At 36.2% G+C, this 27,129-nt stretch overlaps 1 protein-coding gene across 1 annotated transcript; it reads right to left on the reverse strand.

The window, feature by feature from the left end:
• Art3 (ADP-ribosyltransferase 3 (inactive)) lies at window positions 1–27,129 on the reverse strand. Its single transcript, XM_047566361.1, is given in 11 exon segments — window positions 1–415; window positions 2,035–2,067; window positions 3,337–3,369; window positions 5,336–5,368; window positions 7,071–7,100; window positions 8,927–8,959; window positions 9,855–9,887; window positions 20,070–20,162; window positions 20,165–20,780; window positions 25,944–26,021; window positions 27,079–27,129. Coding segments are annotated over 10 exon segments (1,113 nt in total). The 5' UTR covers window positions 26,013–26,021; window positions 27,079–27,129; the 3' UTR covers window positions 1–275.

The raw sequence follows: 27,129 nt of genomic DNA on the forward strand, positions 1-27,129 counted from the left end.
TTCTGATACTAAAGTCTTTTATTGAATCCAATCAAAAGTATACAGTTTGTCTTTTTAAAAAATAAGATTAATATAGAAATAAAAGAAAAGTTAATTCTGTGACATTATATCTGGACCAACTTTCTGTATTGCAAAACAAATAACAAATATACAGTTCTCATTTTATAAAGTGGCTTTGGCCAACAAGTGAAAAATACATCATTCCTTTTGATCTCCTATAGGATCCCTGTAGTGTATTTCAAGTAAAGAATAAGAAAGATACAGACTATATTAAACTATGGAGCAACAAAAAGATTTACAGCAGAAGCACTGATTAAAATGATGAATGTCCCAAATGGTGGAAGAAGCCTTTTGCCAGAGGATGCAGAAGGATTGGTTTTGGGACCTGGAACAGGAAATGGATCGGGGGCTGGAGCTGTGAATGAGAACACACAGTCACTGACACATCATTTTTAGTATCAAGTATCATCACCTATACCATATATCCTGAATATGTAAATGCTAGAGTTGAGTTATAAGCTTACTGAAATGCTTCTACTTAGGAAAAGTTTTCAAACAAATGTAGTTCTTAACAAATTTCAGGTTGTATTTCTCTTCCCCACCCCCTCTCTCATGTGCATATATATATATATATATATATATATATATATATATATATATACGCACACAACACACACATACATGCACATATGCATTTATCATTAGGACATGCTGCTCTGGGTTTTAGCTAAGGTTTCTCAGGCTTTTTAATTTACCATATAGCCAAGACAATTTTTAAAGTTCTTTTGAATCTCTTAGAAATTTCCGTTTCTATTTTCTGTATATTTGTGCAAGATAAAGATTGTCTCTGACTCTTCTATTTCAAACAAGACATTTGACATCCACATTCAAACAGGTACCAGTGTACAATTAGATATAACTTCATTTTAAAGCACTGATTCTGCAAGCTGACAAAAAATAGTTCTACATGGCTGTAGAGAAGACTGCTTCCCTTGCATCTGAACTCTTGGAGAGGAGCAGTGAAGTCCATCTACAAGATAATCTGTTTTACACTGCTCTAAACTCAGGCATGGATTTAGGGCTGTATTTTTCTTTAAACAGACTGTAGAGGGAAAGATTATCCCAAATGGGATAACCGTATTTCATAAGTGAAACCAAGAAAAAGTTTTATAAAAGCCTCATGTCAATTTATTTGCCATACCTATAAACATGCAGTTGTATGCATAGAGACAGGGAAATAGGCAGGATAAACTCATACATTACTATGTCACTGCAGAACAGTGGTTCTCAAGAGGCTAGTAAGCCCTGACAGGCAATCTGAACAACTATCAAGGAATATTTTTTTTATTATTATTACACGGATGGGGTGGAGGTGGGATATCCTGAGATGCTCAAGAGAGTCTCGCACAATGAAAAATCAACCTACTTCATGCACAACTTTCAAATGCACTGCTAGACATACATGTAAGTTAAAAATCTATTTAGTGATCAAATCCAGAACCAAAAACTGTTTTACATATAAACAAAATATTTTCAGATAGTTTTAATAAACATTAAACATTTTTATCTAGTGTACACTGTGTTTAATTTCACTTTCTTCTTGCATAGAACAGCTTCTAATCTGTTCTTAAATTCAAATGTCTGTTTTCATTAAGCCTTTCAATATAATCAAAGCATTTACATATTGAAATGTTATTTTGTTATATAAATTATAGTCAGAACATTATGGTTTTTTATGGGTGCAGGCACATCTATGAATTTTATTTCAGGATATACAAGGACTTTATAAAATATTTATTATAAAAAAGGGTTGAAAAGATTTAGAACTAAAACAGCATAGTCTCTAGACACAGCTGAAAATGATTTTTTAAGAAACAAAGTTGCCCCTATACATATAAACATTTGAATATAACATACTCCACTGTTAAAATACCTTAAATTCTTGCAACTTCTTTTATAAAGAAAAATGAATTTCTCACTTTTTCTATATTGCAGAAACATGCTAATCAACAAAAGAAATGAGATATTGCTTACTAGGACTGTTGGTATTTCTTTGACTTTCGTCTTCTAAAATATAAAGAGAATTTCAGTTAATGGCATTATACATCTATTTATCCGGAAGAAAAAAAGAAAAGAAAAAGATCCAATAAAGATTAAGCAAACTTGCATTATCTCTGACAGTGGGCCCAAAGGGCAGGAAAATAAGCTTAGAGATATATGGGGGGTTGCAGAAGGGTCTAGTTTTTATTCATTTGTGGTCTTTGAAAAATTTCTCCATGAATATGCATTTCCATTAAAATAGAGGTTAAAATTTTGTTTACCAAAAAAGTACTTTTTCCACAAACAACTCAGATTCCCAAGTATATCATTGATGAATTATTATTTGTTATCTGTCAGGCATAGTGAAAATGCTCTATGTATATTATCATCTTTACTTATTACAATCCTATTAGGTAGCTATATTACCCATATTTCACAATCTTCTTTAAAACACCCATAAATGTTTTGAGGTACAACATACATAAAATCATGGAGGCTAAGAGGTAGAAATATCTGATTTCAAAACCTTTACTTTTAATCACTATGTTACATTATCTCCAAGTTTGTGTCTAGGATTGAAATATTTCATTAGTACCATATTTTCACAGTTTTAAACCCAAATTCTAGGAGCTCAGGATAGAGAATAAAGATGTATATCAATCTGTCTGGAAGATGTGTCACATGGGAGAAAGTACACAAAACTTGAAACGTTTGAGTCCTGGTTGTCTCTTTCTAGCCTTTAATCTTCCTATGTTCATTTCCTCATCTCTGAGATAAGTGGCACAGGATTAAATGAGAACCTGTGAACTGTTTTGACCTTGCCTTTAAAAAAAGCCTGCACTACACATAGCTTTCCAGCAGAGGGCACAATACAACATAATCTCAGCAAAACAGTGTCCTGTCGGTGAAGGTAGCGAGGAGCTCAATATTAATATATGAATAGTTCTCATTCACAGTTCTTTGATGATATGTCCACAGATTCCCTCACTATTCCAGTTCACTCTGGAAAGCCTTCTGCCTCACTCTGGAACAGAAAAGCACAGCTGGACGGCAAGCGTTCCAGTTTCAGGTCAAGCACCTTTTTTTCTACTTGGCCCAGAGAACCTTAATAGCAGCCCACTGCTCACAGTGAAATGAGTTCTCAACATTTCCCTCCTCTGCCATGCAGACAAGGATGTCAGAAACCATAGAGCCCAAATGTCTTCCCTAGACGCCCTAAGCCTGACATAACTGAATGATTATGGTGAAGGACTTAGAACCCCATGGTGCCTCCACCCCCAATAAAGAATTTATTACCTGTTATTTCATCTGGTTCTATGACTTTTATTCCTAAATGAAAAAAAAAAAAAGATTTTCAGTTAATAATGATAGCTACCATTTACTATTTTATTACTATTTATTTTATCATGTATTTTACTTCATTAGGTCTTAATTTACTCTGAAAGACTGAGTATCCTCGTTTCACAGAGGTAGAAGCAGAGGCGTACAAAAGCAAAGTAACTTATATAATGTTACCTAAAGGAAAGTGGCAGAGGAGCGACTTCCCGAAGCTGGGTATGTCTGTCTACACAGCTCCCTGCTCAGTGGCCATCATTCAGACAACCACAGTGTTACTATCAAGACCCTGATGAAAGCATTATGCAAACTCAGGTACAGAGAGTGGAAGAGATATGGACAGATGAGGTGTGTCATGTATTACTAAGGGGTTCACTTTCAAATTATGGCCAAATAAATCCATCAGTGCTAATCTGGGTTAGTATAAAAAAGTTGTTGAACTCTCTTTTCTGACCCTATGTCTGTAACAAACTGTGATCATACTGTTTCTGTGCAAGGCACAGTTTCCATCAACAGCAATGTTAGGCAGCACTCAGCACTGCATGGTTAGATTTAATTGAGCAGATAATGAAAATCTAATTTCTTTAAAGATTATCATTGCCATAATAACAAAACTTATGAAACACTTTTTAAAGCACTACAATGAACTCAGGAGAAAGAATTTTAAACATTAGATAGGGGATGGCACCTAAGATTTTGTGGTTTTATAGTCCCTACAGATATTCCCATGAGGTAAATATGACAAGTGTTGACCACACTTGAAAGATGATAATTCTGAGGCATAGAAGTATCATTTACTGTCATAGCTCTTGGGTAAAATATCAGATGTCCATTTTTTCTTATTATCTCAGGAAAAAATTAATTTGGGGAGCTTTTTTCTTCCCCTCCCTTGTGTACATAAAGTTCTGAGATTCTTCTGAAGAACATGACTGGAGTCGCTGTTCTGTTTCTCTGGCCATAGAAGTTCAAGGCCCCTCAATGGCCTTGTCCTCAGTTATAGCTCTCACTTTAAAAGTATCCATTTTTGTAAAGGTTATTTATTCAAGGTAGGTTAAATCTGTCATGGTAAATACGCTGGAAAAACACTTGTGGAACTTTGCATTGGGTAGAGGGGAGTGAGAAGGGGAGGGGAGAGAGGTGTGGAATGAGATAGACTTCAACACCCTACATACACATATGATTATACTACTGGTGTGACTGTACCATGTATAGTCAGAGGAATGAGAAGTTGTGCTCCATTTGTGCACAATGTATCAAAATGCATTCTATTGCCATGTATAACTAATTAGAAAATTTTAAAAAGTTTAAAAAAATCCCAAAAAACAAAACACTTGCAGAATCACAGGTGTTTTCAGTAACTTTCAGTTTGCTCCAGTGAAAACAATTTTCAAACTCTGGCCTGATGAATTCAAGAGGTACAAGCCCCAAAGCTCCCTCTGCACTATAGTTTCTGGCTTCTGACTAAAAAATTCTGGCTCCATAAAACCTTATTGTAGAAATCCACACCAAGTTTACAGGAGTCTTCCGCCATAGCACTTCACTGAGTGTATGTCTATGCCAGGAGAATACTAGGTTTTGTAACCTGGAGATCCATCCCACATGATGACTTGTTAACCAAAGCTAACAACTGTGAAAGAAGTTGAAGTTTCTATTGAGTTACTTTAGCTGTAAAACCTGGAAGGTGCTGGTCTAGTACATCCAGGTTCCAGCAATCTTGCTCTTAGCCATGACCCCAGCACAGCTAACTTGCCTGTCTCAGAGATTGTTCCAAAATCACATGAATGCTGGAGAGGAAAGGCACTTTCTTTATACTTTTCTCTAGTTAAATTTTTGTAGACGACTGACATAGTTATAAGAGAAATATCCGTGAATACTGTCTCATGATAACATTCTCTTTAATGTCCAGGTAACCATTCTCACCTCATACTTGGGCTCAGAGACCAACAGAAAACTATCTTACCAGGTATTTCAGTGGATTCAAGGATTTTCATACCTAAAGACAGGAATAAATATTGACTAGTGTCAATTAATTACCTTACATTGTTAATGTGCCCATTCATCTATTAATTCCCCATTGGTAGCAGGAAAGAAAAGGGGAGAGGAAAGAGAAAAGGACAAGAAAGTGAAGGGAAGAAGAAAGAAAGAAGCAACAATAAAAGCACCTTTCAATGTCTCTTCACTTTTCAACAGAATTAAGTTCAAACTCCCTAAGAACTACCATGATCAGCCCTTGGATCTCCAGCCTCATCTTCATAAGGCAGTCACAGGACAACCACTTTTAAATGAAATAGTACAGGGTTGAAGTCTCTGGTTCAGCTCCACTGTCATTATAGTTATTAGTTCAATCATTTTGCACAGGCTACTTATTTACATTGAATTAGGAGTACCTTCTTATATCTTTAAATGCTTTCAAAAACAAATTTAAGCTTAGTGCTTCATAATGTATATAAATTTATTTAACAGCACTCAACTGCTAGACACTAAGAATGTTTCTAAATTTCTGGTACTCCAACAACTGTGATGAAACATTTTTGTACATAATTTTTTTGTGTTTATGTCTAATTTCCCTGGACAAATACTAAAAGTGTTATAACTGGATAAAAAGATAAAAACATTTTTAAGGCTAGTATGTCTACTATTAAATTACCCTCCAGGGGGTAGGGGTGTAGCTCAGTGATAGTGTTTGCCAAGCATACAGTAGGCCCTGGGTTTGATCCCCAGAACCCCAAAAAGAAAAACAAAAGGTAAAGGAAAGTTGTTCTAATTTATCATCTCACCAGAAAATTATAAAAGGAGAGTCCTACCCCAGGACTCTTAAGAGTACCTGAATAATATCATTAAAAAATAAGGCGGTGTGGTGACATGCCTGTAATCCTAGCAATTTGGTAAACTGAAGTAGGAGGATTGCAAGGTCCAGAACAGCCTCAGCAATTGAGCAAAACCCTGTTTCAAAATTTTTAAAAAATTACTTAATTAATCAAACAAAAGGTCTAGGGATGAAGCTCAGTGGTAGAGTATCCCTGGGTTCAATCCCCTAAAAAAATGTAAATAAATAAAACATCTGGGAGTGGTGGCATATGTCTGTAATCCCAAGTACTGAGAAGGCTGAGGCAAGAGGATTGCAAATTCAAGGCCAGCTTGAGCAATTTAGCAAGACCCTGTCTCAAAATAAAAATAAAAGATACGGGGGTATAGTTCAGTTATAGAATACTTGCCTATCATGTGAAAGGCCCTGGGTCCAATCCTAATAATAATAATAATAATAATAACAGCAATAATATTTTAAAAACAAAATAAAAACTTGGGGATAATACTTAGGTATGTACTAATAATCAAGGGATATAACTAATAGCATCTATTATTGAGATTGCTAGAGACAGAAATAAATACAGAGAATCATCATTTTCATTTTGGAAAAAAAGTAATGCTATGTGTTATGCCTGCCCAACTCTCCCAGTTAGAAGAGTTCATGTAACAAACTGTTCTCTATTTTCAGGAACTGCCTGAAGATTGTGAGACAAGAGACAGAACTGCTGTGTCAATTTTATGAAGAGTTCTACCTGATATGCCAAACTAGTAAGGCAGGCACTGCCTCCTTCCCATTCTTCCTCACTATAAAACATGCCTGCTTGCTCATACCTGTAAAGTGAATGCTTACAAAATCTAATCCCCCAGAGTTTATGAAAATGTCTTACCAGGGTCTTCAAGACTCTGGTTTTCTTTACCTAAGTTACAAAAAAAAAAAATATTCAGTTTTAACTGATCTAAACAACAAGGAATCAAAAGAAACAGAACTTACTAAAGCTACAGTTCAACTATTTTCAAGGAAGGCTGAGGCAGGAGGATCACAAGTTTGAGGTCCATGAGGGCAAATCAGCAAGACCTTGTCTCAAAAAATAAAAATTTTAAAAAGGGTTGGGGATATAGCTTTGTGGTAGTAAAGTGTTTGCCCAGCATGTGAGACCCTGAGTTTAACACACACACACACACACACATCCACACACACGCGTGCACACAAACACACACGTGCACACTTATTTTCATGGTAATGTGGCCATAAGGAACCATCTGGTATATCCAGTGACTACTGCTACTGAATATTAGTGTCAGCCAGAGTCTAAATGTACCTTGGCTAACGGGCTACAACTATCATCTGGCCTTCTGTATTAACAAAAACCACCATAAAACTAGTCTCCTAGAAATCTCAAGAAAGCAGGAAAATGTCTATTTTTGAATGGTTAGCTAAGGTCCCTGTGAAGTGACCAGAATTTGGGACTGCAATGAGCCAATTAAGAGGGGTTGCGGACACTCATGGTGGCACACATCTGTAATCTCAGCAACCTGGGAGGCTGAGGCAGGATAACAGCAAGTTCAAGATCAGCCTCGGGAACTTAACAAATCCTGTTTCAAAATAAAAGATAAAACGGCTGGGGATGCAGCTCATTGGTACAGCACCCCTGGGTTCAACCCCCAAAACAAAAAAGACAAAAAAGAAGAGGGTTGCTAAACAAGTCCATCAAGACAGGAAGTATCTTCCTGAATATGAAATAAATGGCATAAATTTACCCTTAAGGAAAGGGTGAATCTTTTTTTCTCCAATAAAGAAAAACTTATTGTAACCAAATAGGCCAAACACATAAGGAACTTAAATACAAAGAAAACATCTGAATATATCTCCATTAATGGAAACTAAAAAAATTATAATTAGCTAGATATTTTTAGTCAAATGATACTAGTCAAGGAAAAAAAAATTACAATGGAGTAGCATTGGTTTGGGGCACTTAAAATGGAGCTGGGAGGCCATGAATCAGATCCCAGGTGGGGTGCAGACATGCCCACTTCTAGTTGAGTTGACCTTTGAAACATTGTTAACCTCTGACCTTCTGTTAAGGGATCCCTTATCCCAAACTACCCAGAGAGTCCAAACCCATTCCCTTTCTTACAAGACAGTTTAATTTTAACCAACACCAATCACAGTTCCTAACAAGTATTTCTAATTTTCACCCTTCTTGCAGTTTAAAACTATAAGTGCAGCCGCCATTTTATAAAACCTTGGAGCACATTTTCAAGATTGCCTGAATCTGTTTTCCTGGCTTGCAATCCTAATTAGCCCCAAATAAATGTAATTTTCTTTGTTCTCTACCAGGTAGATTTTATTCTCAGTGGACATATCAAATGTCAGCATATTTGAGAGTTGTAAATATAGTTTTCTATTTACATTTGAATTTTGGTTTCACACAGGCTAATATCAATGACCAAATATAGAGTTACGGCTCACAAGCCTCCCAGACCTGGTCTTGAGCAATTAGCTTTTCAGGTCCCAACACCCTTATTTCTCAGAAAGTTTCTATATTATTCACCCACAAAACCAACTCTCTCTCACCGGAGGGAGGCAAATTTCCCCAGAATAGGTTCTGTTTCCCCACTTCACAGTCATCAAGTTTAACAGCAAAGAACTTCTTTTATTCAGCTAAGAATTGCATTTGCTAAACAGGAGAGTCATTAAACATCCTTATAAAGACTATTTTTTAAAAATTAAGAGCATACTCACTTGGGTTGTAGACATAGATCGGTTGAAAATATTCTGAAACACAAATATGCTTTCATTACTTGCTACTCTACTCAGATGTGAATATCAGGTTCAGTCTATTTTAAAATGCTTACTAAAAATAAAGATTTGAGTTGGCTTACATTTAAGAAACATAAAATATGGTTATTATAAGAAATATAAGATTTCAATCAATAGGCAAATGGATGTGGATTCCTTTTAATTACACAAAGAAGATTTCATAGAAAAGGTAGTCAGGAATATAGCTATAATTGGACCATTGTTTTCAAAACTTTTAATATGGAAATATTCAAAAGGACCCACTGACAGGATACATTTGTACAAGACATTTTCTGGCAACTTTGGTTCAAATCTATTAGATTTTTGATAGTGCTGTTCAAGAATACTCTTAGAATTTCTCTCTACCTTCCTAAATCTTTCCCATCTTTCTTCTAAGAAACATTTGTTACATTCTGTTTTTCCCTGGGGAAGCAGAAACAACTCGCTACGGTTCTGTCAGCCCACCCTTTCCTTTTGAGCCGTCCACTCCATTCATTCCATCTTCCAACTGTTATAAGATATAAAAACATAGGAATGAGAGTTCAGCTCTTTGCATAAGGGCAATGGCTAGAGATGCAGGGGATTCGGGAGTCCTAAAGCTCCCATAAGGATAGGCTAGGGCGAGTGGCATGTTCCCTGTAGTCCCAGGGCAAGGCAGTGTTTGAGAGAAGAGCAAAAGCAAGAATGGAGCTGAGGGTGGGGAGTTCACATCAAGAATGAGCTCACCACCTGAAAAGGTAGCAATGATAACACAATTTAGCTCTGAGAAAATGATGGCTGACAGTAGGAGAGCACCATGATGTGGTGGATACTTGTGAGAAAACACTGACAAAATTCCATTAGAGAGAGAACACTTTAAAGCATATCTTACCTAAGTTCTCGACACACTTTTCAGTTTTCAATCCTGAAACACAAAGATTAAAGCTTTGTTACATATAATCTAAACTAGTAAAAATTCAATTCATCTGTAGCTATTGATAATCAATTCTTAGCCTACAGACCTATAATTTTGTAGGATGCAAAATATAAAACTATTGTATTTTTGCATTCATAGTACAGCCACCAAATAGCTATGTAACTTTGACAAAATATCTAACTTTTCTGGAATTCAATTTCAGATAAGTCTGTATCTTTTATTGGACAAAAGAGAATTAAAGACTGTAGTACAAACAGCCCTGCTAATTAGCTGACCTTCGGATAAGACAATTACCCTGGATTATCTAGGTGAGCTCAGTCTAAACACAAAAATCCTTAGAAGTAGGAGAGGAAGAAGAAAGCATCAGAGGCGATGTGACAAGGACTTAACATACTATTTCTGCTTCTGAAGCTGGAGGAAGAAGGGCCACATTTTAGGAATGACAGGTAGCCATTAGAAGCTGAGTAAGACAAGGAAACATTCTTGCCTAAGCTTCCAGAAAGGAATGCAGTTTTAACAACACCTTAATTTTAGCTCAGTAAGTTCCATGTCAGACTGCTGAAATGCAGAATAACACTAATATATATAACAAGTATAACAAACATTAAGTAACAATATAATATTATATAAAGATTACATAAATATATAATTTACATAATGAATACCTATAATATGTGTCATATAATAAATATATGTAAGATAATAAAGCTTTGTTGTTTTAAACCACTAAGTTTATGGTAATTTATTACAGAAGCAACAGAACACATGTACACATACATAAAGTAGAAAATATCTAAAATGAAAGGGGAAAAAACTAACTAACTAACTAACTAAATAAATAAATAAATAAATAAAAAACCACCAGAGACTCACTGAACTATAGGAAACTTCAAGAAGCTCACTATAAATAAAAACTTACATAAATAAATAAACCTATCCATCTCTTAAAGAAAGGGGAGAATAGGCCAGGGGTGTAGCTTGGTGGTAGAAAGAGTGCTTAGCATGTACTCAGCCCTTGATTCTATCCCCAAACACAACAACACACACACACACACACACACACACACACACACACACACACAAAAGAAGAGTGAAAAAATATTTGAAGAAACAATGGCCTGAACTTCCCAAATTTGATGAAAACCACAATCATACAAATCTTTTATCTTTAATATATAAAAAAGTTTCAAGAGGCAGTAAGAAAACAAACCACCCCATTAAAAGTGGGCAAAGTATTAGAACTGATGTTTAACTAAATATATATAAATGGCAAATAAGTACATGAAAAGATATTCATCATTACTACTCATTATGAACATGCAAATGAAAAAGACATATCTTTTTGGAACTGTAACTATGAAAAGGACATAGCATAACAAGGGTTGGCAAGGATGTAGTAGAACTGGAACTCTTACTTATTCCTGGTAAGAACGTAAAACTACTTTGGAAAAACACTTTGGCAGCTTCTTTCAAAACTACACAAACACCTACCATGTAACTTAGCCAACACTCTCCTAGATACTTATCCAATGGTAATGTATGTATATATCCATATGAAGGCCTACAAAGTTCACAGATTATTTATTTTTAATAGCCCCAAAGTGGAAACAATCCACATTTTCTTCAACAGTTGAGTACACAAATAAATTGTGTTGTATCCAGTATTCTATAATAGAATATAAGGAACTATTGATATGTGCAGCAACATGAATCAATCTCAAAATAATTATTATGCAGGGTGAAAGAGGCTCTGCAAAAAAGAATATGATAGTATATGAATGAAATTCTAGAAAATACCAGCTAATCTTTATGGAAATGAAGTATACCTGTAGCAGGGTTGGGGTTGTGGCTCGGTGGTAGAGTACTTGCCTTGCATGTGTGAGGCACTGGGTTCCATTCTCAGCATCATATATACATAAATAAATAAAGGTTCATCAACAACTAAAAAAAATTTTTTTTTTAAAGTACACTTGGATACATGAAGATGAGGCTGAGAAACAGGAAAAGGAGGAGGAAGGGATTTCCAAGGGGCATGAATAAATTTTAGGAAGTAGATATATAATGCTTACTTATCTTGACTGTGGTGGTAATTTCATGGGGGTTCGCATATCATAAATTTCACTTTAATTATACAAGTTCACTGAATGTCAGTTATACCTCAGTAAACCTGTCAAGCTTTTTAAGTAATGGAGATGGGATGAACAATGACTGGATCAGGTTTTGGATCTAGTCCCTCTTGCCTACCAGAAGGAAACCCAAACATCCCTGAACTTGTTAAATACTGGAGTTTTAAAATGGTTGGTACTCTGAATGCTAAATAAACTCATAGGGCTACCAAAGGGTATTTTAAATTTTCAAGATAAACACAGTCACACTTGTTATTGTCTGGACACTGAATGAACTACTACAGAAGGCAGTTCAGTTATATGTTACATGTTATGTATCAAGTTACATTCTGTTCAATATCATCCTATATTCCCAAAGCTGGGTCTTAAGCAATCGTGACAAAAAGCAAGTATATGTGGAGAGCAATGTGGAACAGGAAATAAGACAGAATTTAATCTAATTTCAAGGTCTGAGAAGCTGTATGTAGTGTCTAATAGGCTCATACCTCCATCAGCAAGTAAGTGTGGTTAAGAATGAAATAATAGTACTTTATTGAAAAAGTATGTGTAGTATTTTTTAAGTTACTGAGATATTAGGATATACTTATTATTTGTATTTACTTAAAAAATAGAACTTTTATATGTTTCTTTTAGCCTAGGGACACTGAAAAAAATTATGACTAAGCACCATGAACTGAAAAAGTTCGAGAAGCTGCACTGGACTTATCTAAGACTTTACCCAAACTACTGGCTCGAGGGGTGCCTTGCTTTGCTACTGGCTCAAGGGGTGCCAGGCTTGACACCTGAAAAGACAACAGTACACTGATAAAACAGCCTGCCCCTAGGTTGGGCAAATCTGGTGGAATGTTGTATTCATCTGTTGTAATGAGGTAAATTGGTCTTTGCCTCAGATGCTCTTTGGGATAAGGTGAACCTCAAAAGGCCATCCTGGAAGGGATACAACACCTTGAGACCGACTGAAACACACTTATATTGACTCATGTGACAACACTAATGCCTTAACAGTATGGTCAGGCTACTGGGTCACCCAGAACTGGATTACTAAAGATAAATTCATACTCAAGTGCCTCTATATGGTGTTTTCAATGCAGAAAATATAACTTGTGATTTCAATCTTATTTTACTTACATATGTAAACATAAGTGATAGCACCTAAAGAAACCATGTGGGGACTAACAAAGCAGATGATGTGTATGTGACCATTGTCTCTATTACAGCTTATGGATCAATAAGCAAATCTACCACAACAAGGAAATAATTTGTAAGGACTAGGACTTCTAATGAAAAATTCTACCAGTCTTCCCAGTGAGCTCTCTCCAGGGCTGTCTGGTCTGGATCATCAGCTATTTGTAAGATGTAAATAGCCATGCTAATTTACCTTGGTTGAGTTCCCGAGCACCAAGAATCAGGAGTTGAAGAATAAGGGAAGTGAAAGAAGAATATACCTGTATAAGTATACTTGCTCTGACTTCAGTATTTTGGTGGATGTTCACATAAAACTGGCTTTTACTACAGCAAATGAATACATTTCATGTAACCTCAGCAAAGAACAGACCATATATAATCAGATAAAAACACTAGTTTATGAAATTAGAGGCTGACTTTGCTTTCAGTGGTTCTGTGGCTAATTTTCTCTTGTTCCCAGAGTTCAACACAGAATTCATCATTATGGGAAAAGGACAACCAAGGTGGATTATCCCCAAGAGGAGATGACAAGACTAATGGATTAGATTGGGATTATAGTAAGCAACTTCAGACATGACTGCCAATGATCCTGCCTCTTACTATTCACACTGCTTTGTAATTCTCTCCCCTTGAGTGTGGGCTGCACCTAGTGACTTTCTCCTAGCAAAGAGAATACAGCAAAAGTGATGATCTGTTACTTCCATTGTTAGGCTGCAGAAGTCTGATGTGTTGGTGCTCTCTTGCTCACTCTGATGAAGCAAGCTGCCATGTTGTGATACTCTATGACAGGATCTATGTAGCTAGGAACCATGGAAGACCTCCAGCCAGCTGCTCATGAGGAGCTGAGGTCTTGGTTGAACAACTCATGAAGGACTGTACCCTGCAAACAGCCATGTGAACGAGCTAAGAAGCAGATCCTTTCCATTCAAGTCTTAAGATGACTGTAGTGTCCACCTAAATTATGCCTGAATTCCTGACCCACAGTAAGATAATAAATGTTATTTTAAGCGACTAAGCTTTGGAGTAACTTGGTATTCAATAAAGGGTAATAATATAGGCTGAGGCTCTGTTTTCTATGTCAACTTGTCTAGGATCGGTTAGTCCTCAGTCATTCAATAAAACACTAATCCGGTTGTCACAATGAATGTTTTGTAGATATGATCAAAGTCCACAGTTGGTTAATTTTAAGTAAGGTAGATTACCCAAAATTACTGTGCAGGTCTGGTTAAATCACACCTGAAAGGTCTTAAGAGAGAGGAGTTCCAAAAGAAGAAACTTTGAATAGCAGCATAAGCTCATGCTTGGGTTAGTTCCAGTCTGTCCTTCCTCCCAGCCTGCTTTGTGTATTTTAGAATTGCCTTGCTGGCTTCGTAACAGTGTAAGCCAATTCCTTTAGCAATACATTTCTAAGTAAGTATTTCCTGCTGAGTCTGTATCCCTGACTGATTCAACAGTGATGAATGAATGTGGTAGATGAGAATCAGAAAGAATTGTTGGTGGGCAGTCTTCCAAATTCTTCTAAGCATTGACTGATGTGGTGAACTGGGTATGTCACTTCCTATCTGGTATTGGATATGTCACTTCCTATTTGTTTTAGCTACATGGATTGATGCTCCAATATCAGACAATCTAAGACAACAGCACAGAAACTTTGCCACTCCAAGGAAAAGCTAAGAGGTATCAATCAGAACCAATGGAAATACACACATTTATTAAAGCTCTCAAGAACTTTGGGTGAATTTATAAGAAATAAGTTGGATAGCCCCATGGGTTCATTTTCTCTTCCCCTTTAGATGACTTAGTAGAGAACTGGCTTGACAGGCCTCAGTAAGCTCAATAAAATAAGCTAAAACAGCCACTGAAGTCCAGAGGTGCCCTCTTTCTAATGAGGCCACTTTCCCAACTAGGCAACATTGATATACCCTGATCCCCCAAATCTGTAAATATATAAAGCATTATACCAAGGTTGCCCCTCGCTACAGAAACATTGGCCAAAATGCCAGATCAGCTATGCCAATCCTGCTCTTAAACTGATGCAAGTTCAGGGGATAATATTGCTCTCTGAAGCTTTCTCCTGTTAAACCTATTATGTTTGCATTGTAGGGAATCCCAAAGCTATTGCTTTCCAGTAGATATTTATAATCTATCCACAGTTCTCTCAATCCAGGTGTAGTTTTTCAGTTGTGTCATTTGTAACAATAAGGAAAGTAGTCTGATTACACCAGTGATATTCTACCAAGTTTTCTAGAAAAATAGTATCAATTATAATTATTCTGCAGTGATTTTTCTCTTGAGAAAGAAGAAAGGATTTTGTTATTTTTTTCTCAGAATTCATTCCCTTATTAGATGACTACCATCTAATGGAATATCTATGGTCTCACTACCTCCTAGCAAACTGAACTATTTTTTAGTTAACTACTTTTTATAAGATCCACTATATATTTTTAGCTTGAAACTCATAGTAACACAGGACTGTGTTTAGCACACTAAATTTAGTGCTGTAGATTTTTTTTTATCATTTTAGAAATATTATCTCTTCATATCCAGAGTCATAGTAAATCCTGTCACAATGGAACAGGATTCTGAATGTATCCTCCTGATCTGGGCTTTTAAAATTCCTATTCATATTGTTGCAGTTTGTTTTTTGTTTTTAAATTGCCACAGGGTTTTTGGACCCTGTATTCTCATAGTTATCTATAGATGGCAGCAAAGAACTCCAGTCTAGGCTTAAATACCATAACTCCTCTCAGGTTCAATCAACACACTCAAGTGCAGTGGCTTAGAGCTCCCTAAACACATGATACATGTAAGTATCTACAAAGGTCTCCCTTTGTGGCTAGTCTGCACATTTAATCTGCTGTGTATCCTCTGCCTAATCCTTGTTCCACTCCCAGCATCTTCACACAGGACTCATAATGCACTTTTCCGTGTAGCTCCTGAGCCCTGACTCATTCAGAATCAAACCAGCAGCTCTACCTCTTTTACTATATCACAATTCCAATCAAAAACATGGAGTTTATGGGTTTCATTGCCCAACACAGCCCATCAATTAGGCACTAGTACTAAATCTGGCTTGTAGCGAGGGATCCACAAATGACATCTGGCTTAATGGATCAATACCAAAAGTACTCCAACTGTTTCTGGCTGTGATATGCTGGTAAAGTTTAACACACTTGGTGGTGTAGTATTTGTTGATTTTCATAGTAAACTAGTTTCTACTTCTAGTGATTTCACTTTCAGATACCAGTAGTCAACTGCAGTCTGATATTTGCCTTGATTCTTTCAAGAAAGAGATGGCAATCAAGGCTTCTAGTACAGTATATTGTTATAATTATTCTATCTTATTATTAGTTGTTACTGTTGTGTATTCTAGCTGTGCCTAATTTATAATTAAGCTTTATCACAAGTATATACATATAGGAAAATATTGGGTTTGTTATTTTCTACAGTTATGGGCATTCTCTGAGGGTCTTAGCCCAGGAATAAGGGGGGGTAGTAATATATAACCAAACCACGGTCAATTTTAAACTCCTGTGATACAGGAGGAACTGGGAAGAAGATATATGCCTTTGATTAGCTTCCATTAGGTATCAGCTGACTCTAGTTAACTTGGTTTTTGGTCAGGTCCAATGTACAATTATTGATGAGAATGAACACTTTTCCTTTCAACACAAATTTACTTGTTGCATCCTTCATCTGCCCCCTCAAGAAAAACAGTATCATTCAAATGCAAGTCAAATGCAGGAGTAGAATAAGACAAATGAGGGGCCTAGAGTATAAAATTTAATGAGGCAAGTGCAAGTGCAAGTGGTTTAAGTATATGTATGGCCCTAAGAGTGAAGATTTCCTTAAATTTTGTACCCTTGGCACCTCAAAAGTTACAAACCTTCTGCCATCCAATTCTATCAGCCCCTAACCCAGGCATGTCTCACCCTACCCAGCCTTTTTAATTCACAGTACCTTGGGCACACTGAGTCAAGATCAAAGGTCTAACCCACTTCTAAGATGTATGTAGTACTCACTCACAATGCTTGACCCAGCAGCAACAGTTTTTGATTTCAGACAGAGTCACACTCACAAGACCCCAAAAGGGCTAATCCTCACCAGTTTACTGAGTTTTGCAGAAAAAAATGCAAGGCAAGGAACACATACTATTTAGCAGCAGGTAAGCATTAGGTATGACCTTCAGTGTAATCCTCATAATCCAGGAATATTCTTTAATCCCCCAAGATTACAGTCAGTAACAAGGAAATAAGATCACACAGGTGGGTGGAGGAGCCTCCCTAGTTTAGTAACTTCCTGCCACATAAGAAGAGGGTATCCTTTAACCTGCCAATTTTGTACAGGATTGATACAAGTCCTGTTTGCTTCTAGCACTCAACAAGGAAAATACGTGAGTGTGCTGCACCACACTCAGGAAAGTCCCAAACAATGGCCTCCCTGCAAATATTTATAGTTCATTCACAATCCTCCCAGCTCACATGCACTTTGCCAAGCTAGAGATTTATTTACCAAAGGTTGTGATTCCACCTGTTGTGCGGGAAGATCAATAGGAGGCCACTTTTATAGAAGAAAGGGTTTTTATTCACCCTTTAATCATATATGCCAAGGCACAGTACCACAAAGTTTCAGAAGTTTAAGAAGAAAGAAAACACATTAAACTTTCCAGATTGAAAAACAGGATTTAGAAAAAAAAAACAAATCAAAACAGGATTTAGGCAGGGGATTTAGCCCAGTAAAAAAGTGTTTGATTAGCATGTATGACTCTCTGTTTTGATCCCAAGTACCACAAAATATCAAAACAAACAAAAGACAGGTCTCATCCAAAGTTTTAGTAGAGTACCTTTCAACTTCTCAACAGAAGTTACAGATTTAGATGTCACTGGAGGAACATCTTCAAGATTCCAAAGGAAAATAATTTCTAAAACAGAAATATGAATCTACAAAAACTACTATTCAAGGAAAAAAGTAGATCTTTCAGACACACAGTCTTAGAAAATTTGCCTCAGTGTATAATTTCTTATACACACCACCAAACAAAGGAGCAATTCAGGGAAAGAGTTGCAAATCCAAGAAATAGGGGATCTCTCATAAAGGAGCTGCAAAGCCTGATGAGAGTGAGGACAGGTTTCAGGACATTCAGCAAGCTTAGAACGCATATGACAGAGCAGGATGGTGGGGAGTCACAGGAGGGAGAGGAGAAGAGGAAGACAAGGAGAAAGGAAGACAAAGTGAAGGAAAAGAGGAGGAAGGGGAAGGAGAGAAGGAGAAGCAGAAGAATGGGGAAAGGAGGAGGAGAAAGAGAGAGGAAGAGGAGGAGGAGGAGAAGGCAGAGGAGAAGGAAGAGAAGAATGGGGAGGATAAGAAGCAGAAGAACAAGGAGGAGGAGGAGGCAGAGAAGGATGAGGAGGCAGAGGAGGAGGAGAGCACAAGGAAGAATAGGAGGAGCAGGAGGAGGAGGACAAGCACAAAGAGGAGGAGAAGGATGAAGTATAAAATGAAAAATTATCTTACTGTATTAAGATATTTCTATTGCTGTCAAAGAATTTAGAGTTGAATTGCTGATGGGATATTAAAAAAAAAACCAAACAAACACACCAAAGTAAAAAAAAAAAAAACTAAACAACAAAAATCATGAAATTACCTTGGGGAAAAAGAGGTACTTTTAAGCACAGAAAAAAGAACTCTGATTCAGCTATGATTGGATGATTGGTCTTCACTACTCGGGGAGAACAAGAACAGTCATATGCACACATTGTGGGAGGAGGGTGGTAGTTATCAAATACTTTGGTTTGACAGACATAACAGTCATTTCTAATTCCCTTCTTTCTTGTCTCCCTATACTACAGAAGCCAGGAAAGTTAATTTCCCCATTTCCAAGCTTCTCTTCCGGTTTTCAGTGAAAATAGTTCTAGTAAATGATCTATAATCAGAAATTTACTAGAGATTCTAGGAAAACTTTTACTTTTCTTATTAAATAGGCAGATTTGGCTGTTATCCCCTTCCCTTTCTATCTTGGACATAGATTGATGTATACAGCTGCAACTGTTACCCTGCAAACATGAATCCATACACCCACATTTGAAGGATGGGGAACAGAAAGACAGAAAAGGTCTGAGTAACTGATGATGTAGATGAGCCACTGCACTAGACAGCCTACCTCTAGACTTATTAAATGAACACTATCAGTCAGGTTTTCTGTTGGAGTGAAAGCAATAAAGAATTCTTAACTAAAACATAGTACATGAGGGCTAAGTGCTTATTCTTTTTAGCAGGAATTCAATAGACAGTGTCTAAAAAAATTTTAAATGAAGAAATCACATGTTGAAGCATGCTGTTTCCTTAGAAACATGAAAAAAATAGCTGCAATAATTAAAAACAAATGCTACTGAGGAGTAAGTGGATGGGTAGGGCAGGGGATTGCTATTTTTCATTGTAAAGTAGGTTTGACGGTATAGTAGGGGTTCTTGACAATAGCACTATGTTATATTTTGGGTCAGTTACTTCTCTGTTGTGGGGGGCTGTCCTTTGTATTATTTCAGTGTCTCTGACCTCTACCCATCGGATGCCAGTAGTAGTCCCTCACTTCCTCCTCAGTTGTGACAATCAAGAATGTTTCTAACCACTGTCAAATGACCCTGCTGATAACTGCTCTTATTATACTATTCTGTTTTTTAACTTTTAATAATACTGTAAATGTATTATTTTGATAAAAATTAATATGGTTAAAGAAACAGTACAAAAGAAGCTAGCCTGGAAATTGCCAATGTCATTTCTCCTTTCAAACACTTCTCTCCCTGGGCCTAAGAATCCCACTCCATTCCTCCCAGACAAGCACAGAGGGAACAGAGACACTTACCACCTAGAAATGCACACTCATAATGGCTGCAGGTCTTGTTTGTGCTTTGAAGGATGAGATTATTGCTATTCCCATCCCGTGAAACCTGGAAACCTCACTCAAAGGTATTAAGGTAATTTTTTCATTTTCTTTACCAAAAAACTTTTCAACAGGAATTCCAAAGCATGTGTGGATGGTTAATACAATTTGTTGGCTATTGACTGTTTGAGGTTTGGCTGAGTATGCCATTGTGAAATTGCCAAGCCTGGCTTTGTTTAGCTCTCCAAATGTAAACGAAGTGTCCTGGCTTATTCTATAAACCACATTTTTGTAACTGTCCTCACAAGGTCTTCTCAGCAACTGCAGGGCTCTTGTCAGGTAAAAATGAAAAGCTTTGAACTGGAAGTCATAGATATAACCTTTCCGAGATTTCCCAGCCACTGTCACAGCTTCATTGAAGAGATGGTAAAAGGGGGTTTGCTGTTGATATTCAGAAACATATGCCATCAGAGCTATTCCATGGTTATCCTTAAAATTCAATGGAAGAAAGATCTGAGCCTTCTTGGCTTCCCATTTGGCTTTTGCATTTTCCCACACAGTTTGTAACAGCTGATGGGTTGATTTTTCCTCCGTGAGCAGTTGGGGAACATATTTCATTTCCATCCTGTCAATACATTTCAGGTATTCATCATCAAATGTATTATCTGCCATGTCCAACATTTCAGCCTTCACCTTCAAAGGAAAAGGAGATTAATACTCTTGAAAAAGATATTTAGTCTTTATCACTTTCTTTTACATTATTATACCCAGTCTCTCATACTATGACAACAATCTCTCCTTACTTATAACCAACTGTGGACATGATTTTTATGTATAAATCATATTCCATTGCTATTGATGATTTTTTTTTCAGCTGTAACTTTTTTTTCTTTTGGTATGAGGGATTGAACCTATGGGTGCTCTACTATAGAACTGAATCCCCACTCCTTTCTATTATTTTGAGATGGAGTCTTGGTGTATTGTCCAGGCTGGCTTTGAATTTACAATTTTCCTGACTTAGGTTCCCTAATTGCTGGGATGACAAGAGTGTGTACCATTATGCTAGGCTTTAATATGACATTTATATGAAAGAATAAATATAAATAGATGAGAACTATACGGAAGAATAAATATAAGCGGATGAGAACAGAACAGTGCCTGTAACTCATTTACCTGAATGCTGTTATACAGAAGAAACTGAAGAACTGGGTGGTGGTCCTGGCTTTGAATGAAATCCTTAGCTACATTTCCTCAAACACTCAAGATTGCTGAGGTAATCTAAAATATCACATGCAAAATACTGTACATGATAGGTAAGTGGAATGGCACATATTACCTTCTTTTCTTTGGGCATAGCCCCTCCCTTGCCCATATGGCATAGACAAAATGGATTTTGCACTTTCAATACAAAATATAAGCAGGTGATCAAGGCCTAGCAAACAGAACATTCCCAAAGGAAAAAACAGATCTTTCTTCCTCTAAAAATCATAAACCCTAAAGATAATATTGGCTGGGGAAGTCCAATAATAATCTTTTTAGTCCCATAGGGAATCATTTCTGAAAGTAAAGCAATAAAGAAAGACTTGAAGAACTGAGAGGGAAAGAGAAAGATGAGGCTCAAAAAACATACTTGAGGTCCTAAATATAGCTGTATCAGAAGACCATGTTTTATACCAGTCATAAAAATTAATAAATTCCCTATTTCTTGAGTTATTTTGAACTGTGTTTCTGTCACATACATTGGAAAAGACTTAATACATCATCTAAATGACACATACGCTCACATACCAGAAGAAGTAGGGTGGTATAACATTAATTTAAAGCCAGTCAGATCTGAATTCAAATTTAATTTCCATTACTAACCAAGTACTAACTACAAATGGGAAAGTAACTTGACATTTCTGAGTTCAATTTTTCCTTTAAAAAGGATAAAATGGAGAAAATAATATTTAATTGCAGGATTGTTATAATTATATAGTAAATATATGCAAAGCCCTTAACCCACACATTAAGCTTTCAATAAATTATAGTTATTGATTATTATTTCAGGATAGGAATTGTGCATTATACTGCAAGTTTCTCAAGGGCAAAATCTGTATTGGATTTACCTTTAAATCCCAACTACCCAGTATAAAACCTGGCTAAATAGGTGAACTAAATAAGAACCCTATACACTGACTTATGGATCAAAAGTAGGATGAGAAAGTCTGCCCAGGAATACTATTTATGGGTTTCTACAGTTTCTTTTTCTACTACTCCATAGTTGTATGGTACATGGCTGCCTAAGTCTGCTTAAGGACTTCAGTTGGAGAACTTATAGAGAACGTTAATGAAGAGCTGTTAAGTTAGAAGGTTTGTGTGAACAAATTAAAATGAAGTACGTGTGTGTGTGTGTGTGTGAGAAAGAGAGAGAGAGAAACATTTTTTTTAAAAAATCAGACCAAAACTTGGTCCTACTATCTCTTTTCCTCTTCACAATCAAACTTCTTGACAGAAATATCTACTCTTGCCACCACTACTTCATTTCCCACTACATCTCAACCTTTCCAATCTACATTCCTCTACCATTCAAGCTCAAGAGGACATTTCTTTTTATTCTACCTGGTCACTAAATGTTGGAGTTTCTTAAGGTTACTGATTTTCTAATTCTCAATTCTACCCCAGGCAATAATATATTTGCCCATAGTTTCAATTATCATCTAAATACTGACATGTCCTGTAAGTGCCAGATTTACACACCAAATGACTACTTGATATCTCCACTTGCATGTCCAAAGACCCTTCAAACATAACATGTCTAAGGTCAAACTTTTAAACTGACTGACTACAACCACTACCAATAACAAGCTGGTTCTTCATTTGTGAAGTTTTCCTAGGTAACTCCTTCTTAGTCACCCTCTGTGACTACACCATCTCTAAGGCCTAACAAACATTTTCAGAGTTCTTTCCACATGCCAGGCACTAAGTGCTTCATATGAACTATGTCATTTAATCCTCATAGCAACCCTAAGAATTAGGTACTATCATTAGCAACCTTTTTAAAAAAGACTTTGAGGAAACTAAGATACAGAGAGATTGAGACTTACACTGGGATTTGAATACAAGCAGCCTGGCTCCAGAGTCTTGTCCTCTTAATCAAAATGCTCTGTTGCCTCTCAAGATTGAAAATGTTTCAAATGATAACTACAACTGACATTTATGTAGCACTTTTAAAAGACTATAATTTTGTTTTCAAGAAAACTCTTATGAAAGTTAGGACAGATGATTATTAAAACCACTTTACAAATGAGATAACTAAACCAGAATAAGAAACTGTCTTGATTATTAGCCACAGAGTATCCTCCTGCAGAAATCACTGAGACCCCTACACTCCTGGGTTTGTAGGTCAGTTTCTTGACATGGGAAATTTGAGCTTCAGAAGATCAAATCACTGCTGTCTCATAGTCAAGAAATGCACTTTCCTCTGCAGCACAGAATGTACCAGAGTGCAGCTTGGGCAGTAATGCCTGATTTATCTGCAAGACTTCAATATAAGACATGAGACCCTGAAACCACCTCCCACATTCCTCACCTCATATCAGAGTTGATCCAATATGTTCCTGTCTTTTCCCTTTGCCTCTAACCAGTCTCCACATGTCTAATTTTAGATATCAAGCCTTTCTGGCTAGACACCACAGCTGATTGTGTGTTCTGTACAGTGCGTGCCTTGAGCAGCGACAAAGTTCACAAATGCCACCAGCATTCAGGGTCAATTGAATGGATACTAAGAGACAGGTATGAAAGACTAGGTGAGCAAGCTGATTATATATATTTTTCTGATTTATCCATTAAAACAAAAGTGCATATTGATGAAATTCAATTACCAAAAAAATGTAATAAAAATATGTGGAAATGATCTAAATAAATGTTCAAGAAGAGAAACTGGTTAAACAAATCACAGAGCATTAATAAAACAAATGCATTACGATTATGTTGCAAGAGAATACTTAAAATACAAATTAAAACCGCAAGACACCACACCCATGGCTATCATGACGAAACAAAAACAAAAGGAAAATAACAAGTAACACACACACAGAAAAATCAGAACCATAATACACTATGATAGGATTGTAATATGGTACAGTCACTGTGGAAAACAGCTTGGTAGTACCTCATAAAGTTAAACATAGAGGTGCCAGTGGAACCAGCAATTCCACTCCAGGCATATACTAATGAGAATTGAAACATATGTTCACAATTTTGTTATCATGTAGCATAAACGACAGCCCTTGAAAATTCCTTTTCACTTATATATGTATTTCCTGTATACATGTAAGTAAACATTACTGTGCAATGCTACAACACACTGCTTGCATTGTTCCCCAAATATGTCATAAAAGATTGTGATTATAAAATTATTTAAAAGGAAAGGAAGAAAACTTATGTCCACACAAAAACCTGTATACAAATGTTCACAGGAACATGAACATAACTCAGATTTCCATTAACTGATGAATGAATAAACAACATGTGATACAGTCATACAAAAGCTATATCATTCAGCAACAAAAAGAAATGAGGAACTAATAGGGGCTACTACCTGTATAGGCCTTGAAAACATTATGCTAAGTTAAAGAAACAAGACACAAAATACTATTGTTTTAAGATTTCATTCAGATGATATGTCTAGAATAGGTAAATCTATAAGATGCAAAGTAGATTACTGGTTGCCAGGCAATGGGGGAAGGCAGGAATTAGAGCTGACTACTAATAGGTTTTTTTAGGGTGAAATTTATGCAGTTAGATGGTAGTGATGGTTGTACAACATAGTGAATATATTAAAAAACCAGTGAAATGTACACTTTTAAATGGTGAATTTTAAGGTATATATAAAAATATATGTGTGGGTATACATATCTATATCTATATCTTTTTTTTTTTTTTTTTTGCTTACTGAGGATTGAACTCCACCAGGGACACTATCACTACCACAGAGTTATATCCCCAGACCTTTTTAATTTTTCATTTTGAGACGAGGTCTTCCTAAGTTGCCTAGGCTGGCCTTGAATTCATGATCCTCCTGCCTCAGCCTACCAAGTCTCTGGGATAACAGGCGTGTGCCACCACACCTAGCTAGTTCAATTTTAAAAACACACAAGAGAATGTGCAGACAATAGAATATACAATGATTCTCCAGACAATTTATCAAAATATTAAATTTAGAAAATGGATATGATTTTAAGAATTTAAGACAGTTAAAAAAAGGCATTCAAAATCAGTTCACAAATAGTGTTGATGTGGCAGCTAACATTGGGGTAAATTGAATGAGATATATTAAACAATCTAAATGAATTAACTGCAAATAAATATAATTTCTATCAGAGAAAAAAATCAATATGAGAAAAGATTAATTATATAATTTGATTTTTAGAAAACCCATGTAACCAAACAATATAGAGTTACCTTATTTGGAAAAAAAACATGGTATTTTCAGAGTATTTTTTGGTATGGAGAAGTATGTAGCACAATATTAACTTAAAAGTGAGGTAAAAAAAATACTGTTTAGTGTCAATCTATGTTCTGTAAATTAAACACAAACACACAGAGAAATGCCAAAGGACAATATGAACGAAGACCTTAAAGAGTCTTTGCCTCTATGTGGAGAGACTATGAATGATTTTTATTGTCCTCTTTTTGCTTAATTTTCCCAACTTCCTACATTAACACATATCATATTGGTAAAATGACCAAAAAAACCCTACTTGTAATAAATTCATTTACCTATCTTCTCTTATTTCCACACAGATACCTCAGGCAATGTTATATCAAGTGTTTCCATTCCAGTGACCACATGCTTCCCATTCCCAACATTACCTGGAAGATGTCCATTAGAATCATGGCTGCCAGAAGCATGGTGACCATTTCAAAATGTCCTGTCTTCATTTTTCTTTTCTAAATTAAAAAGAAATTCCAATTCAGTAGACCTAAAAAAAGAAGTTTAGGGGAGTAGAGCAGAATGACAATATATTTTCATCCTGGGTGAGAGTGGATATCATGGTGGTCAGGAAGTGGTTATCAATAAATTTCTAATGACTGCAAGAACCATTAAGTTTTATCTACTGTTCTAACACCTTTACTTTAGAGATGAGGAAACAAAACGCAAAGAACTTCAGTTTGCTCAAGATTAAATCTGTCCATTTCCTTATTCTTCCAGATATGTCCTCTCTCCCACCATAGCTGCTGGTAGACAAACTTTTTCCTCTAAATCTCTTAGGATGTACATAAAATAATACAAACTAAAATACCACAGTCTCCAATAGATACCCTAGGTCCCATTTTCTAAGAATTCTCCAGGAACACATCTATACACATCTTCCATTCTTCTTCTACCTTCTTTGAAAACTAAGGCATGCCCATTGGGTAGGAGAGAGGAGGTAAGGAGGCCAGTGGTACAAAGCAGATTATCAGAGGAGACCTTCTTCTCCCAAATATGATGAAGAAAAGCCTAAGGGTAAAAACAAGTGTCTCGTACAACTTTCTGAAGGTGGGAATGAGAGTAAGAAAAAACTGGGTAAGCAGCAATTCTAAAAGATTATATAACTCTACGGCTGAATGCCCAATATTCATTCCAGTACTAATGATACTGAAAGGGGTAAACAGCAGGATAAGAGGTCCTCAAGAGCTAAAGTCATCTAGAGCCATAAAGTAACTCAATTAAAGGAGACAGCAGGTCAATCTTGGTTCCTTCCACATATCTCCAACATTACTGAAACTAAACTGAAATGAAATCTCTATTTTACCTTACCAATCATACCATTTTAAGATTCTGAAAATGGGAATAAATAGCATAGATTAAGGAGATAGTCTTCCTTTTTATAGATCATTTTGGTCCCATCATTCTTCAGAAGCAGTTTTTTTTTATTAAAGATATTAAAGTATAGTACACAATGTCACTTTTGTGTTAAACTTATCTTTCAAAAAAATTTGGAATATAACATTTGATAGATACCTGTCCCAAGGAGTATATGCCAAGGAAGCCCTGGATCAGACTCTTCCTTGT

Source organism: Sciurus carolinensis, chromosome 10, assembly GCF_902686445.1.
Source record: "Sciurus carolinensis chromosome 10, mSciCar1.2, whole genome shotgun sequence".
NCBI classification, from domain to species: Eukaryota; Metazoa; Chordata; class Mammalia; order Rodentia; family Sciuridae; genus Sciurus; species Sciurus carolinensis.